We start from the raw sequence: 18,001 nt of genomic DNA on the forward strand, positions 1-18,001 counted from the left end.
AATGCTGCTGGAAATAAAATGATACCTATCAGTCAGGGCTATCCACAGGCTCCTGGGCTGCCCTAAACTTGGGCCTTCCCAAACAGCAGAAATACATTTGCAAGACACTTTCCAGAAAGAAAAACAAGGACCAAGACCCTGCCCCAGGTCCAAAGCCCAGCTCTCTTTCTGGAGAGGGCCTCTGGAGAAGGCTTAGGGTGGGTGTCCTTCAAGAACCTGGAGAAAAGGCAGCTTTTCTCTCCGTGACGCTGTTTCTGTGGATCAGTGGTGGCCCACTGGGAGGAGGAATGTGCCGATGCCCTGTGAGAGTTTCATTGTTCATGAGCTCTCGATGGGCTTGGGGCTTTTCTCTACGCGTCCGCTTCAGAGCAAACTTTAGAGAACAAACGCCATAAATGGAAGGCTTTTAATTCTTAATTTATTTTTTTAATTAAGGATGGGCCCAGCCCTAACCCTCAGATGTGAACACCCTGGGATTTGGAGCCGTTTGAAATCTGGCTCCGCGTTTTCTCTCTTTAAGCTTGTGTTGGTTTACATAAGCCAAGACAATAGGTCTCAGCCCATTGGGCACCCAAGGCCTGAACACCAGCCCATAAATCTGCTGAAGCCCAAAAAACGATGCTCACCCTCTTCTTCCCCTGCCATCTCAACTTGGGGAGGGGACCCAAGACCCACCTAGTTATCTGACAAAGCCCCAGGAAGGATGCTCATCCCTTTCTCCCCTATCTCGACTGAGGAGGGGATCCAAGACTCATCTAGCAATCTGCCAAAGCCCCAAGAAGGATGCTCATCCCCTTCTTCTCCCCTATCTCGACTTGGGTAGGTGACCCAAGACTCAGCTCTCACCTTGCCCTAGGGTTGGTGGCATCACATCCGTGTCCCTGAGACACCATTGACTGCAGCACTACGGACCCCACAACGAACGCCCAGTTTTGGGCCATGCCCAGGAGCTCCCGCCGCACCCCCCAGTTTCAGCTGGTGCTGTCAGCCGTGGGTGAGCGGTGCCACATCTCCGCCTGGCACTGCTGCTCCGGGGGCATAAATACAGCCCGTGACAGTGAGAGGAAGGGACGGGGGAGTGTGCTATTGTGTTTATTTATAAACTGAACTGCTGCAGGATGATTTGTTGGGCTAAAGAGGAGGAAAAGTGAGGAAACCTGCCCGAATCAGAGGCAGATCTTAACGACACTGGGGAAGAAGCCTGCTCCCTGGCTTTGCTGCCCATTCATCCATTAAAATCCCACTGATTTATTGTCCCGCCTGACAAGTAAGCCCAGAAAGCAGGGGGAAGTTCAATTCAAGTTTACAAAACTCTTTTTGTCATAAAGGCCCGAACAAAGGCATCAATCACTCCTTTAATTCACCCATGTCACTCTCCGAGAGGAAAACTGGCAGAACTCTCCGCTTCCTCCCCCCGCCTCTTGACAATGATTTCACCTAATTGGTTCAGTGTTAAGTAACCTAAAGGAATGCAAGGCGTAATTAGATTTAACGTTGTTTCCTCAAGATACCCACATGTCCTTCAGGTCATACATCTTTCTAATGTGTTTATACATACAACGTCTCCATTAGCTACTTTTTTTTTTTTTCCCCTGTTGTCCAGTGATTTTGCTCGGAGATAAGTGTTAGATTAAACAAAACAGAAAACACAGGCAGGCGACTGTGTTTTATGGGCTCCAAAAGGCAACTCAAGGTTGGTTTGGTTTAACAAGTAACAGTCCCGAGATGACTCTAATAGGATCACGCTTGTGTTAAAACACACGATGGGCGACTAATGAGAGGAAGGGCCCGGCGCGGAGGATGGGGAGGAGAGAAAAGCCTTTGATTAGAGAGGAATGTGGTTATTACGAGATCAGATGGATGGAGGAGAAAAAGTGAGAGAGAAAGGAAGGGATAAAAAAATTAGGAATATTTCAAGAGGTTGAGAAAGGAAGGAAACAGCTTTGTATTATCTTTTTTTTCCCCTTTTTTTCCCCCTTTTGTAATTTTTACTGGTTTTTGGGGGGCGAGGTGGGGGGAGGCTGTAACATACCTTCCTTTTTTTAGATCTTCCTTCTGCTTGTAAGGTCCTAGTGCACTGCTCCACGCATTCAGAGAAGCTCATGTTACTGTGGTCAGCGCTGTAATCCAGGTCTGCTAGTCTGGCCAGGGAAAGGATATAGTTACAGGCTATTCTCAAGATGGCCAGTTTGGACAACTTTTGACCATAAGAATAGCAGGGAACCTAGAAAGGGTAACAGGGAAAAAAAAAATAAATTAAAAATTAGGCCAGATAGATAAACAAAACATCTTGCTTGAAGCACGAAAAACAACTGTAGGTTATTTTCTTAGCAGTTTTTAACACAAATAGGAACCCTAGCGATAAAAGGCCATATGGTCCCAACAGGTTTTTAAGAAGAACTCCCCCGCTGATCTCCATGGGGATGAAAGCAGCACGAAGCCTCTTGATTTCAGCAGGGCAGTTCTGCTTAAAATGCGATGGCAGGATACGGCCTGGGATGTCTGCCTGCCCTTCGGTTTGCTTCCCAGAGGCCCTGATTTCTTCAGAAAGCTGCAACCCTCATGCCACCCAGTTACTCATCTTGAGTAACTTACTCCCTGCAAGTAGTTCCAATGCCATCACAGGTCTTAAAGAATAAGGCGATAAGGGCAGCATGAGCAAATGTATCACACAGCCTGGTGGTTTTGTGCTCAAACAGCATCGACTGTGATTTCCAGCCTGTGCAACACCATGATGCTGTTGTAGGAGCAGGACCCAGAGGTAGTAATTCCTACCTGCTGAAACACCCCACCACGGTACCTCACCTCCCAGAAGAGGCCAAACCAGAGCCTGGTTCAGAGCCCTGGCCATATCTTAAGCAATTTATATCTTTATCCTTGAAGATTTCTAGCGTAATGTGAAACATTCAAACAATTCAAACTAAACAGTATGTGTCTCAATAATGGAACTGTATAAATTCCCTGCTGCAGAAGGTTTGATTGCTTTGCAATTACAATCCAGCAAAACAGTACATATACGCTCAATTTTAGGTACACAGCTTCAGCACGTCCAGCTTAAAGAGACATCTCCTGAGTTCAACAGGCTTTATGCCCTGTTTGCTAGTTTGCAAAATTGATAAAGGTTATTCAGCCTTTAATGTGGAAGAGTCTATCACCTACGGGAAACTGGAGCTGGGTGCTTATCTGAAACCCATCCTAGCCACTCAGGTTGTCTGACTGCCCGCCAATCTAACTTTTTATACTACAACAATCACGGGAATGCCTCAATGTCCCTCTACCATCTGCCTCTGTACCAGTCTCCAGCCTCGTCATCCATCTAGGGTGTCACACTCTGTTTAAGGTTGGAGGTTTTTTAATGCTTCTTGCCATGCTCATGCCTCAGGTTCTCTTTCCTCCACACAGACACAAAGCTAGGCTCATCCCTGGAGTGATATCCTTGACTTTATATAAGGTAAGATGGGTTCACTCCCTCCACGAGCCCCACAGCAGCCATACGCAGATGCCAAAGGAGGAGCAGAACAGCTCAGGCATATATAGGATTTCCCCAAGTATTCTGCCAGGCTCCAACTAACGTCAGATCCATGACCTCAGCTAGATGTGCCTTCCCTTTATTTAGCAACCCATGATAGATCTGTTTTGTCCATGAATTTGGTCTGGTAAGCTGACCCCTTGTCAATTTTGAGCACGCACAACATAACTTTTGCAAAGTTTTCTCCCCAGTCTATATAACACTGTCCTCCTTTTGCTTGTATTGAACTTGGCTTCCACTGTCTTCACTTGAGGTCCCCCAGTTCGTGTACTAGAAGACAATAGATTTTTATCCACCTCCTCTGTGACACATTTTTAGTCCTCCATCATCTCTTCAGACTCTTTTCCAGAAGAAAAAGACCAAACCTCCTCAGCAGATAGCTGTGTGGAAGCTAACGCATACTTCTGATGACCCTTGTTGCTCTTCCCTGAAACTTTCCTAGTCCTTTTGGAGCTGAGAGGATCAGAACAACACACAGCACTAGGCACGCTGTAGATGCTCTGCATATTTATCTAACAGATGCTTTTGTTTTCTGTGTTGTTTAATATTCCTTTTCTCATAACTCCTGATTCAGTTTGTGACCACTACCAGGCACTGACCTGAGACTTCCATTGAATCATCTACAGAAACCCTGAGGTCTCTTTTCTCTGAGATAACGGTCAGCTCAGGGTCCATCATCTCCTATGTGGAATCTGGTATGTTTTTCCCATATGCATCACTTCACTTTATCTACATTGTATTTATTTAATCTGTCATATCATTACCTAGCCACTTAAGAGTCATAAGATCCCTCTGCAATTCTTATCTTCACTACCTTTAGCAAATATCAGTACATTTTGCTGGAGTATTGCCAGCAATCTTTCTACGCACTGCTCACCCACCTTTCCAGATCATTTATAAACACACTTGGCAGCAGAGCTCACACAGTCACAATTTCATATGGTGGGACATTTAAGGTCTCCAACCCAACTCCCTACTCGAAGCACAGCCCCTGGTTTCCCCCCTCATTTTTAGTCCTCCATCATCTCTTCAGACTCTTTTCCAGAAGAAAAAGACCAAACCTCCTCAGCAGATAGCTGTGTGGAAGCTAACTCATACTTCTGATGACCCTCCCCGCAGGAACCAGCCCCTTCTCCCTACCTACCGTTCCCTGCCTGCCCACGGGTCACTAATCCGCACTCTGCCCAAGCTGCTCAGTTTCTTCAAACGCTCCTAGGGAGGAGCTCTGCCATACTCCTTAGGGAAATCCAAACCAAGCACAATCGGTTGGATCACCCTTATCCATGAACATGTGGATTTTCATGCTGTCGACCCTATGGACTATTTGGCTTCTGTGATACAGCTGAGGTGCCCAGCAGTATCCAGCTTCTCCAGAAGCAAGCCAACAAGCTTCAAATGGCCTTTTTTATACACAACATCTGTTATTGATACCCCCGAGGAGGTGAGGAATCATAGAATACTTTGGGTTGGAGAGGCCCTTCATGGGGCCATCTAGTCCAACCCCCCTTGCATTAAGCAGGGATACCACAGGGCATCTATTTATTCTCTGGGAATACTCAGTGCCACTGCTTGCATCGACCTCAGGTGGCAGTTGCAGAGAGCAGACGCTTCTCTGCTAGTAATACCAACCAAGAAGGGACAGAGCCACTTCCATGCCCCTCCTGCTGAAAACAGCACTAAGTGTCCCATGGGATTCCAGATGCCACCAGTAAGACACTCTTTGTAAGGCTAGCAGTCAACAAAAAGGCAAGGCTAAGTGTTGTGCCCATCGCTCCAGAATGCCCTGCAGGGGTAGCTGGAAATGGCTGGAGCCTGGTGGCACAAAGGGCCCCTTTTTACCTGACAACATCTCTCTCTAAATCCTTGCCTTCACTTCTTTGCCAGCATCATGCACCCACCAGCTGCGCTTGCCCTCAGACCATAATACCTGGCCCCCAGATGCAATAAGCTGAGAGTTATTTGGAAAGCAAGAGCTCTGGGCAGCAGAAACATCCAAGTCTCCTTTGATGCTGATGTAACAAGAACAGTGGAGATCCCAGATCAAACAGCAGCGTGAAAGACCAAAGCAAGATGGAAACTAAAATGGAAGGATTCAGTGAAATGTGGGAATAATTTCAGAATTAGAGCAAGAAGGAAGTTAAATCAAGTGGAAGGAAAATAGACCATGAAATCCTTGAGGCTGATGCACAGACGCTGTCCAGTTAGAACACAAGCAGGCAGGCTAATGTCTTTTTTTCCTCATCTGTTTTACTTTTTGTGTGGTTTTTTTGTGTTTTTGGTTTTGTTTTTTTTTTTAAATAAAACGCAAACTGGTTTGTAGGACATATTTGCTACAAATTCCAAGAAAGATCTCAGCGCTAACACAGTTGACAAAACCCTTGACTGGGGTTACACAACACTTTTCCCACATGCTGCAGCAAAGTCCAAACTGGAGCTGCCCCATACACCCATCGCAAGAGGTTCACCTTGAGCAGCTCAGACACCGCTACGACGGGTGTGGGGCACCAGCATCAGAAGATAAGAGTTTTTGCCATGGTAACAATGTTAGAATAACTATCTTGTAGGAACCCTCCCTGTCTTGGCTCAGCTTCTGCCATCTTAATGCTTCCTTTTGAATTAAACATGGAAAACTGAGCGAGGAATGAGCCACTTCTTTCAGATCCAGATCTCAAGCTTCCCCACGCAGCAGTGCAGGGCGTGAGGGGAGGTGGGGGGAAACTGAACTCTGGTTTTATCCCTTCTTTAACATAAAGCCAGCAGGTAAGAGGGGACAGATTTGCAACAAGCTGGAGTGAAGGGTGTCGATGACACACCTGGCTGCCAAGCAATCTTCAAAATCCAACCCAAAACAGAGAGAGCATCTTAGAAATGGGAAAAATGCCTGCAGCTGGTGTGGCCACGCAGGTGTAACCCTCCCGGCTCCCACGGGGTCTGCACTACCCAGATTTTCAGCAGTAAGTAATGTGAGCAGGCATCTGTCATGCTCCTGGTGAGCACCAACCCCTCTCCTCTGCCACCTACTTGCTCATCGTGCCCGAGATGAAAGACATCAGGGCTTTTGTGGGAAAGCTGTGAAGAGGGGAGCTGAGCAGGTCCATCCAGAGCCAGGGGGAACCAGGGGAGAGCTCAAGTTTCTGTGCAGTTAATGAAAATATTTCCCTTATCTGACCTCACTGATTTCTGCCAAGCGGCAGCACAGCTCAGCATCTTGCCTGCAATATTTGCAATGATTAAAAGGAATTAGGAAGGAACTGCAGCTGAAATTTCACACCGATCCGAAGGAATGCAGCTGTCTGCTAGAAAGGAAAGGGTACTGGCACCATCCTTGGCTTTGGGAGATCAGCACGGCAGTGGGCTGGGGCGAGCAGGAACCAGAGCTTCAGCCAGAGGATGTTTGTTGGTTGTGTCTGCAAAGGGCTCTGAAGAGTCTCATGGGTCTTATCAGTGATCTCCAGGCTGGCAGGGGCTGAAGCAATGCAAGATGAACGCTCTTGAGACATATTCCTGTGCAGAAAAGCCCTTCTTTGGCAGGAAGATAGGACGGGATGTGATCTAACAGGTCTTTTCCATCCTTGACGTCTGTGATTCAGAGGCAGTACCCTTGGAAGACTGAAGATGCTCCCTGGCAAGTCTGCGGGAAGTCTGGCGCACGCTTGACCGCAGCAGTGCTTGGCCCACAGCCAGCCGGCTCAAGGCAGGCAGGGCTCCGCTGCAGCTCCCCAGAGGGTCACTGCCACCCACCAAAGACATCGTCCTGGAGTTGATTCTCACCCAGGGAACAGGAAAGGAGACTGCAGGATGGGGTGGGGGAACAACTGGGTGGGGGAACAACTAGAGAAAAAGATGGGTGAGAGGGTACAAGAACCCCCCCGCCATATGAGGGTGCAGGGTATGTTTACCGTGATGGGTCTGCAGAAAACAACCAGGAGCATCCCATGGACTTGACGAGCATGAAGCCAGTTCACACCACTCAGCTTCTGGCTGGGTAGCACTGTCCTTATCAATACGATACAACTTCTATAAACACTTTCTGGATCTGTACAGATAACGTCTGTAAAGCCAAGTCCACTCTGCTTTACATTGCATGAAAATACTAGAAGAAGGGTGCTGAGTGCCGGGGTCCAGACCTCTCTTTTACCGTGCTAGAAACGGGACTCAGCAGCATAGACCTCCTCCACATGAGGGTCAAGCAGGGCAGAATTGGCCCCCCTGGGTACTGCAGAGAAGACATGGTGGCTCCAAGGCAGAGAAACATCCCTGTTGGTGATGCTGTGTAAGCTAAAGTCTCCTGACAGCAAGCTTCTCCACAACGTGACATAATAAGCTGCTGAATTTACCCGTCTGCTAATTCATCTATTTTATTTTTATGCTGGGAGTTAAAATGCATCAGGGCTGCCCCAGGAGAGCATTTGGCTGCCCCTTCCCTGTGTCCAAACACACAGTGCAGTTGCACTGTCTCATTGTTTGTGCTGCACCTCCTGCCAAAAATATTGCCAGAAAGTTCATAGGAATGTCCAGTGCTTAATAGTTCTGGCTTTAGTACATCCCTCCTTCTACCCAGGGGTGAGCTGGATGTTTTCTGGGGTTAAGGCACCTTGAGGGGAAGGCAGCAGGTTGGGGCAGCAGGACTGCTGGTGTTCCTTGCATGTTGGTCCTGAGCACAAGCGCTCTCTCTCTCACCATCCCAAAGTATCTCCAGAGCCGGTTGTCTGCAGAGTTAATGGGAGGAGAAGGAGAGAAGTTGTGGATGCACCATCCCTGGAAGTGTTCAAGCCCAGGCTGAATGGGGCTTGGAGCAACCTGGTCTAGTGGAAGGTGCCCCTGCCTATGGTGGGAGTTGGAACTAGATGATCTTTAAGGGTCCCTTCCAACCCAAACCATTCTGTGATTCTATGAGTAACAGCCTTAACAAGCTGAAGGCCTTGTCCAGAAGATCACTGCCTGTCTTCAAGATGTGCTACGCTGTGGAGCATGTTTAGGACGGGTTTGGAACCAGCATTTTTCTTTCCACCTAGTGCCAGGGGGGAGATGAATACATATGGGTCCTCCTACTTCCTGGGGGACCCCTTTGTTGATGGGCTAGTCAGTGTGTTCAGATTCACCAGCAAGAGACTTGGCTTCCATACCCTGCTCCTGACAGTTACATGCCCTGAGTCCTCCTAACACCCCAGGTGGGACGATGACGATTTATACAGCTGTACGATGGAAAAGCCTGCAAGCATTGCTGGGCCATCCTTTCACAGTCCTGCCAGACTCCTCCAGTGCACTTGGTTATCAGTGGGCAGATGTGGTGATTGCAGTAACAGCACCATGGAAGTAGACAGCTTCCATGGAATGCCTGAACTTAGGACCCAGGAGAACCATGCTGTGTGGTTCAGAGCCACCAAGCAACTTGCAGCTATCAGACAGGCAGCTTTGCTGCCTGCAAGACTACTCCTACATGCAACAACAGAGCCTGCTGCATGGCCCTGGTCCCCAAATACCTCTCCTCCTGCTCGTGGGCACAGCAGCCACCAGCTTGCATTGATGGCTCCTCCGTGCCACTGGTGCTTGCTACACTGAACTGGACCTTTAGGGCAGCACAGCACGGGTTTAAACCCAGCAAGGCCAGACCCTGCTTTGTGGGTAAATGGCATGGTTCTCAGGGGAGTGCTTTTGGAGAAGGACCCCACAGCATCATAGACTAGTTTGGGCTGGAAGGGACCTTTAAAGGCCATCTAGTCCAACCCCCTGCAATGAGCAGGGACATCTTTAGCCAGATCAGGTTGCTCAGAGCCCCGTCCAACCTGACCTTGAATGGTTCCAGGGACGGGGCATCTCCTGCCTCTCTGGGTAACCTGGCCCAGTGTTTCACCACTGTTACTATAAAAAATTTCCTCCTTGTATCTAGTCTAAATCTACCCTCTTTTAGTTTAAAGCCGTTCCCCCTTGTCCTATCACAACAGGCCCTACTAAAAGGTTTGTCCCCATCTTTCTTATAAGCCCCTTTTAAGTATTGAAAGGCTGCAACAAGATCTCTCTGGAGCCTTCTTTTCTCTGGGCTGAGCAATCCCAACTTTCTCAGCCATCCCTCTGATCATTTGTGTGGCCCTCCTCTGGACTCGCTTCAACAGGTCCATGGCTTCCCTCTGCTGAAGACTCCAGAGCTGGATGCAGTACTGCAGGTGGGGTCTCATCGGGGTGGAGCAGAGGGGCAGAATTCCCTCCCTCGACCATCTGTGGGCACCTGGTATCAGATACTCCACTGAGCTCTACTCCAGCCAGCGACAGGCAGCTATTTCATACCATGCCTGTGGGAGGCTTTTGTTTCTCTGCAACCAGAATGCAATGGTGGGGAATGGGCAGCCCCATTCCAGCAAAATGATCACAGCAGCCTGAAGGAAAACCTCATCCCTGCCTTGCCACAGACAGCAAAGCATCCAGCCAGGGACCAAACCTAGCTTAAAAACGCCAACGAGAACAAAAGCATCATCACTCAGGCAGGAGCACTAGTCCTGAGCAAGGCGCCTTCGCCTCCCGGGTGGGTCTACGCTGTCAAATAACCCAGCTCCTGGTTCCCTCCCAGCTCCTGGCTCCCCCATCGCTCACATTGCAAAAACATGAGTTCACTCTTTGGAGCATGAATTGGCTTCCTCCAAACAAAACCTAGGTGTGGTGCTGGGTGAGTTCACCCTGGGGATCTCTTCCAAATGGCAGTCTGATTAATACTGCCCCAGGCCTGGCTCTGCTCTGTTTTGGACAGTCATCCTGCACTATCCCTGGATGTTTTACATCCAAAGGCTCAAAGGCTCCTGCAACATCCCCAGGGGGTGCAACATGCTCTCAGTATCATGCATGAAAAGTAGCACACTGCTGGGCTGCAGCAAAGCTCTTACCTTACTGTGGGCTCTTGGAACCACTTCCCAAAACGACAACTACACAGAGGACTACTGGGGCATCACAGATGAAATCCCAGGGCCATTGGGCACAGCAAATCTCTATGGCTATCCTCAGGCACTATAGTGGGGAAACGCTTTTTTGGGTGACATTTTAGTAGTACCACATCTCCATCTCCATCCAGGACATCTCCATCTCTGATGTCCAATGGGTCTAATTCACCTGGGGACTAGAAGGAGCACAAGGTCCACCAGAGCTAACAGCATTACACCAGCCTCAGCTTGGCCCTGGTGATTCTCCAGTCCCTGGCCACTGCTGGACACCACGAGGTTTTCCACTCCCTTGCCATCACTGCTTAGACCCAGGAGCTGCCCTGAGCCTGTGGCCAGCTGCAAGGAGCACAACCCTCCCACAACACGTGTGGCTCTGCTTGCATCCCTGCTTGGCACAGGGGACAGTGCACAGTGGGACCAGGGTGGGATGGATCACTTTGTGAGCACACATGGCATGGACTGAAGGCGACGCAGGTCAGGAACAAAGAGCCCGGGGGGCTGTGCTGAAAGGTACCGTAAAGTATCCCGCCTCTCCAACACAGGGACCGAAGCCTGGAGAGGAATTTGAGAGCAGATTAAGGCAGGGAGCAGAGGCTGGATTCAAAGCCCAATGGAGAAAAGCAGACTCTTTCCTTCCATTTCAGCAGGAGCCGTAAGAAAACACAGAAGTTAACTTGGGGTGGCTGCAGCAGGCAGAGCAAATACCTCCTGACAGAAGCCAGATTTGTAGCAGAGGATAAAATCAGTTAGACAGCAGCCAAGGGAGCAAACAAGCCCTGTTCTTAGTGACACAGTCATTGTTTTCAGGATTTTTGTCCTTTTGTCTGGTTTCTCCCTTATTTTCTCTCCCCTTGTGTTGCTTCAGGCCAGTATTTTGTCATCTTCTTTAGCTGTTAAACCACAGTGCTGCCCCGCTCTGCCCCAACCGGGCTCTAAATAACTGTAAGCGTCACTCCAGACTGGCTGAAACTACTGAGATGCTCTGGTTAACGCTGTGCTGTGCGATGACAACACGCAGCAGTGGTACCGCACGTTGCGAGTAACATGTGGAGGATGCTCTGGCTCTCCCGAAGTCCAGTAGAATTTCTCTAACTGCCACCGTGGAGCAGGGCCAAACCTTCCCACCCAGCTGTCGCCCCCAGCGAATTCCAACGGGAGGTTTGTCTTCAGGAGCTGGGTTTTAAGGCATTTTAGGTTTCCTGCTGGGGGGATGAATCACTGGGAACAGGGCTGGGAGATGTCAGCAGGTGATGGAGGAAGGCTCTCAACCTCCCCACCCCATAGTAAGGACACGCCAGCGACACTAGTCGCATACGGTGTCCCGCCTGCGGAGGTGACAAACCACAGCTGCCTTTGGGATGACACACAAAGAGGACGAGCACGTAGTGATGCATCCCCAGAATAGTCTCAGCCTCCACTGGCTTGTGGCTAAGGCGCTGCTCAAGCCGCAGGTCCTGCCTGCCTGGCTTGTCCCTTCAAACCCCTGCAGACAGCTTGCCCCCATGCCACCCCACAGCAATGCAACCTCCTCCCGTGCCCTTGAGGCTGCCGGTCACGATGTCCCACCATGCTCCTGATGACAGCAAGCAGGGTCTTTTCTGCACTGATTTAACGACAAACCACAGCGGCCACGTGCATGCCAGCAGCAAAAAGTGAAAGGATGCTGGTGGGGGGATAAAACCTCCACTCCAGCAGCTAAAAAGCCCTATAAAACCCTAAAATATCTCCAGAACCCACATGAGTGCAGAGAGTGAGGCTGTCAGCTGCTAAGGCAGAGAGAGGTCCCTGGTAACGCAGTGGTGAAAAGATTTAGAAATATGCCAATATACTTCAAGGGAAAATAAATGTCTGTGGACACATTTGCTCTCAGTGCAGACTCTAGCTCGCTGTGGCTTGAGTTGCTTTCTTGAGGAGGAGCTGGACAGCAGTGCTCCAGAGAGAAACCAGATGTGCAAGCCTAGGCAGGCTCCAGATCAGGAAGGCTGCTGTGGTTGTCTCTGTCCATCCAGGGAGAGTTTGCTGCCACCTTAGGGTCTGTCGGCACAGCTGAGAAGCTCGGTCGCAACTCCTGTGAGTGCAGTTATCTTGGTAGGAGCTGCCTTGCCCAGGTGCCCACTGCAGCCTAACGGTGGAGAGCGCTATCTCCTCCTGGACAATGCCTCCAGGAGCAAACCTGGTGGCCAAGTCCATGCTGTAATGATGGTTCAGTTTCACCCTTGGGATGTGCTGGAGCAAGAGACTCTTGCTGCCAAAGGGGATTTGCAGACAAAAAAATGGAGTCAGTGTTGCTGGCAACCATGGCCTGGCCTGGATAGCATTTGCTCTGAAGATATGCAGTGGTGGTGTTGCATCTTGTCTCCTCTGAACGGCTGTGCTGCTTCATGAACCTGGACATCCACCAGCCCAAGGGCATTTCAGATGGAAGAGGAGATGACCTTGGGTTCCTGTGAACTCAGTGCTACATCTCTCTGCACCAGGGATGTTTGGGTTCATTGGCCACCCACAACAGCCGGGAGAGGGACAGAGAAAGGATGGAAGTGACAACCCATCATGTTGCTTATGGGGGGTCCTGGAGCAGTGGGGCTGGTGCAAGAACCCAGTGACCAGCACCTGCCAGGGCATCTGAGGGCACAAGACCAGCGCTCTGGGTAGGAGCTGCCCAGTCACGGGGAGAGGAGCAGTACCCAGGAGGGACACCCAGAAAGGCAGCAGCAGAAGTATCTCCACCACCTCAAAGTGTTTTAGAGCAGGTGAGTGTTTCCATGGGGAACTACGCTGTTGGCTTTGGGAGTCCACTCTCAGTGGAAGGATCATTTGGACAAAGGATGCTTGGACGATTGAGGGGAGGAGGGAAATCTCCTCCAGACTGAGTATCTGAAGATCACAAGTGCCATGACTAGTGGGAAGGAGCTGTATCTCAGGAGCATCTGCTCTTCAGTCTCACTTCAGTGTTATGGCCCTATGCTGAAGGCAGCAGCTCGATACAGAGAGAAGGAGAAAGATCGTTGTTCCTGGTGGCCATGACACCACAGGGCGAGCACAGCAGCAATGACACATCCCTCCCAACAGCAGGCAGCTTCCAGAAGCTGGCAGCTGCCCATCCACCTCCCACTTCTGAGGGGGCACCGGCCTCAGAAATGAACTGGGACAGCTAAGTGCTCAGGGACACGGCTGGATTAGCATCTCCTTGTGTGAAACGACCGTGGCTGGCTCTTCCTCCACCACGAACTGGGCGGGGGGGCAGGCAACCCACCCCTTCCTGCCATCTGGAGAGCTAGCTGACACAAGCCAAAACATGTGTGCCATATGTACACAGCTGTGGAGCACAGCGACGTCGCTGTCAGCCCATCTGCCCGGCACGCTGTGTGCCAGTCACTCGTCCTCAGGTGGGCTGCGGAGGTGGGGAGGGTGTCCTGCAGAGGAGCGTGGCTTCCCCTTCCTCCTCCTCCTCCTCACCAGGCATGGATGGGCTCCCTACAGTGTGGCCGCAGTGGGTTTGATCCTGCAGGCATTGGGGTTTTATCTCATGTGTGCCAGCAAGGATGGGTATCTCCAGCCCCGTCTATCCAAACAGGGTGGGGATGGGGACAACACCTGCACGGGTGGGTGCTGGGTACCGCTGGCAGAGCGGGTCTCCTGCTTCAGCAGCTCCACATCCAGCACCCGACCCCTTCCCAAAGAAGCACGGGGCCAGGGCTGGCTGCATGCAAGTGTGGCATTCCCCCGTGCTCCTCGCCCACCCCGCTGCAGGGAGGTATTGGTTTCAGTGCCTCAGGAAAAGCCTCCCAGCTGCTTAAGAGCCTGATAGGTGATGACAAGGAGGGGACGGAGGACTAACCGAAGTAAACCAAGGTCTGCAGCTGATGGCACGCAGGGATCGCCTCCTGTGCGGGGCTAAGGCCCTTTGTACGCTCGGGGATGTGCCAAAACGGCGCTCACCCGAGGCAAGAGAAAGCCTCTCGGCTGTGTGTACCTCTACAGACGCACCTCTCCATACTCCAGCTTCTTGGCCCTGCTGACCAAGAGGTGACAGCGAGCAACGTCCTGCTCTTCTGATCCAAACTGCTCCTCAAAAAACTCTCTGCCGGCACCGGTGTGAATAGTTTGAGTGACAAGCCAGCACCGTGCATATGTGCAATGAAGCCGCCTGTCACCTGATGTCACGTACGGCACCAAGCATGCCGTTGGCAGCCCAACAAGAAATGAATCCAAATGTCATCCAATGATGGTCGGGACAGCCAGCCCACCCCTCAGCAAATTGCTAGGAAAACCTCACAGCAAACATTTCCCAGAGAATGATTTCTTTCTCTCTGCAGAGTGAATACAGCTCTGCCAGTATGTTCTTGTGCTAACCCTAGAGACTGGCTTTCATGGGAAGAGAGGACAGCAACTTCAGGCTCTTCGGGCTCCCAGCTGAGCCCAGGGCTGAAATGATTTATGGAGACAGGGCCAAGGCCAGGAATCTGAGGCTTTTCAAGAGTTGCCCATTTCCCCAAAGAGTGCGGCTTTAATTTGTTGCTTGCCTGACTTCTGCTTGAGGCTCAGCCTAGAACAAGATTGCCAGTGATTTGGGAAATCAGTGCTACTTCCCCTTGCGGTTTTGGTGGTGTAGATGTCTGTCCACGGAGAATTAGACTGACACTTCCAAGCACGTTACATACAGTCACCAAACAACTGAGATATGGGAGCAGCTTATAGAAACAAAATATATCAAGTCCGCAGCAGCTACAAGGGGTGGCCTCACAGCACCAGAGGGACAGCATCCAGCACACACTGGGTGACCGCGATTGTAACAGAAGCTGTCAGATCCCACCACGGCGTGGTGATTGAAAAGGCTCTAGTTCAGATGCTCATCAGCAGTTCTCTCCTGACATACAGCCCCAGTCCCAGCCTGTGCTCCCTACTGAGGTCGGGGCTGGAAGTTTGCAGAAGTAGATGACAGGGAAGAATTAACTCTTGGGGTGCAGCTTCCCAACACATAGCAGTCACTGAGAAGGGCCGCAGGCATCATGTAGGACATAGGAACAAGCAGAGCTCCTCTGAGCAGGAAACAATACTGAGACCTAAAGTGAGCACGCTTGGGGAATGGCTTGCGTAAGTAATGTTTGAAAGATGGTAGCCAAAAGCCTGGGGGTGCGAGCCCCCCTGTAAGCAGAGTGTGCTGTTCCCACCAAGCTGAAGTGGCCAACCTGGGAGAAGTAATGCTCAGCATCTCTCACAATCAGACTCATCTGCAGCTTGCAGCCCTCCAAGCCCTGTGTGTCTCCTCCTTCCTACACACCTGGAACAGTCCTGTCAGCATTTACCAGAAAGGCAGAAAAGATGGGACAGCTGGGCTTGCACTGTGAGACAGCATGTCTTTGTCTATCAGTGGGCTGCTACAGGGTGCCTACGCACAGGGAGAAGTATAGGGTTGAGTACAGGGGCCAGAACACTGATTTATCCTTGTGAGGAAGGCACAAGAACCTTGCGGCTTCTCTGGCTCTCTCCTCACCTTCCACTTGGTGGGGAGGTGATGGGGGGAGGTTCTCCGAAACTTCATTTACCTTTCAGAAGCCCCACCCTGCCAGATGTGAGAACACATCCGTTATCCTTCACAGAAGACCATGAGGGTTTTCAAGACCTCTCAACAAGAAAGCCCAGCACCGTACACACTACAAGAACACGCTACAGTAAAAATCATGGGAAACTAACCAGCGGGGGACGACAACTTAACCCTGGCAGACGCAGGGTGCACAGAAGGTTTCAGAGGTGGCAGCAGGAGCCCCAAGCCCCCTGGGGGCTCAAGCACCCCGTACAAAAGTCAACGGGAGCACACTGCTGCCCGGATTCCCAGCGATCCCTCTGGGGCAGCTCACCCCAGCAGCAGCGCTAGCAAGTACACGTGCTCTCGGTACAGGAGCATCACCCCAGCTCCCAGCTTGGCTAAGCGCCCCTCTCCACCCTCTGGTTTTCCCTCAGAGGGTCTTCTCGGTTTTGTTTCATTTTGCCCCCCTCCACGCCATTCTCTCTCCGGGGGGAGGAAAAAAAACCCCCAAACCCGTCCAAAACTTTCCAGCGGCAAGCAAATTAAAAGCCCTTATTTATTTATTTGGAGTGTTAGCATAGCTCTAGGGCTGGTACTTCCAGGCATTTTGAACCGACTTCCCCTCCTGTCAGGCGTCCCTCCAGGCTCCTGCCCCTGCCCTCCGCCGGCGCGGGGCTGAGGGGGGCCGGCCCTGCCCCGCACACCCCTCTGCACCCCTCGGGGTCCCCGAAAGGGCGCGCAGCCCCGGGCCGGGGGGCGATGCGCGCGTGGAACGCGCAGAGCGATGTGCCCCCCGCCCCGCTCCCCGCAGGCGCCGGCGGAGCGGCGCTCCCCGCGGGGCCGCCGGAGCCGGGGGCGGGCGGCGCGGTGCCCCGGCGGCGGCAGGTACCTGCTTCCGCAGCGCCTCGAAGGCGGCGCTGATGGTGTGGACGCGGGTCCTCTCCCGGGCGTTGGCCAGCAGCCGCCGCGTCTGCTGCAGGGCTTTGATCTCCGGCGAGACGCCGGCCGCCTCGCCCGGCCGCGGGCGCGGGGAGGCGGCGGGCGGCGGCGGCGGCGGCGGGGCGGCGGGGAAGGCGCTGGCGGCGGCGGCGGGGCCGAGCGCGGCGCTGCGCGGCCCCCAGGCGGGCGGCGGGGCGGCGGGGGGCGGCGGGGGGGCAGCGCGCAGCCCCGGCCGCCTCCCGCTCAGCACTTTCAGCTCCACGCGGAAACTTTTGCAGCCGGGCTTGCGCCGCAGCCGCCGCAGCCCCCCGAGCTCGGCGGCGCAGAGGCGCGGCCAGGGCTCGCCCTCGGCCAGCGGCGTGCTCCGCATGGCGCGGCGCGCTGCGCGGGTGCGCTCAGCAGCGGCCGCTCCGCCGCTCCGCTCCCGCTGCTGCTGCCGCCGCCGCCCCGCCGCCGCCGCCCATCTGCGCCCGCCCGGCCGCGGCGGCAGCGGAGCCCCGGCGGGCCGGCTCCCTCCGTCCGTGCGTGCGTGCGCCCGCCGCTGCCCGCAGCCTGCCTCCCACCGCCGGCCGCCGGCCCGCCGCGCAGATGAGCGGCTTTAAAGAAACAGGAAGGCTGGTTTTTTTTTTTTTTTTTCTTCCCAAAACAGCTGTGCTGCCAATCTCCTTTGTTCATCCCCCCCTTCCCCCCCCTTCCCTTCCCTCCCACCCCACTCCCACTTTCTTCTTTAATCTCGCTCTTCCTTGCGATGGAAGAGAAATCCTGCCTCCCGGAGACTCGCCGAGACCCACCGGGTGCGCTTTCCCTCCCACCCCTCCGCTTTGCCTCCCCAGGGAAATCCGTGGTTTGGTTTCCATCCCGCTTCTCCCCCCCTTATCACTCGTTTTCCTCATCGAGATCCTCACTGCGAAGTGGGGGGTGCCTGAACTCACGTTGCCTTCCTAACTGCGCCCGGGAGCGCTGCGAGCAGCTGGCGGGATGGGGAGCCAGGGACCCCCCCACACCTCGCCAGTACCCCTCCCGCCGCCGCTTCGCCTTTCACGGCTCCCCGAAGCCTTTGGTTGCTGCTCAGCTACC

At 52.7% G+C, this 18,001-nt stretch overlaps 1 protein-coding gene across 1 annotated transcript in view; it reads right to left on the minus strand.

The window, feature by feature from the left end:
* The window catches only part of ATOH8 (atonal bHLH transcription factor 8), a 25,818-nt gene extending 8,289 nt beyond the window's left edge, over positions 1-17,529 (minus strand). Inside the window, exons 1-2 of the mRNA XM_080400696.1 lie at positions 16,875-17,529; positions 2,033-2,224 (exon numbers count right to left, since the gene is read on the minus strand). Of these exons, the coding sequence (XP_080256822.1) occupies positions 2,033-2,224; positions 16,875-17,294 (612 nt within the window). The 5' untranslated portion in view covers positions 17,295-17,529. The remainder of the gene's footprint in view (positions 1-2,032; positions 2,225-16,874) is intronic.
* Positions 17,530-18,001: the final 472 nt, after the last annotated feature.

The sequence above is a fragment of the Falco punctatus genome (assembly GCF_963210335.1).
Source record: "Falco punctatus genome assembly, chromosome: 1".
NCBI lineage: Eukaryota > Metazoa > Chordata > Aves > Falconiformes > Falconidae > Falco > Falco punctatus.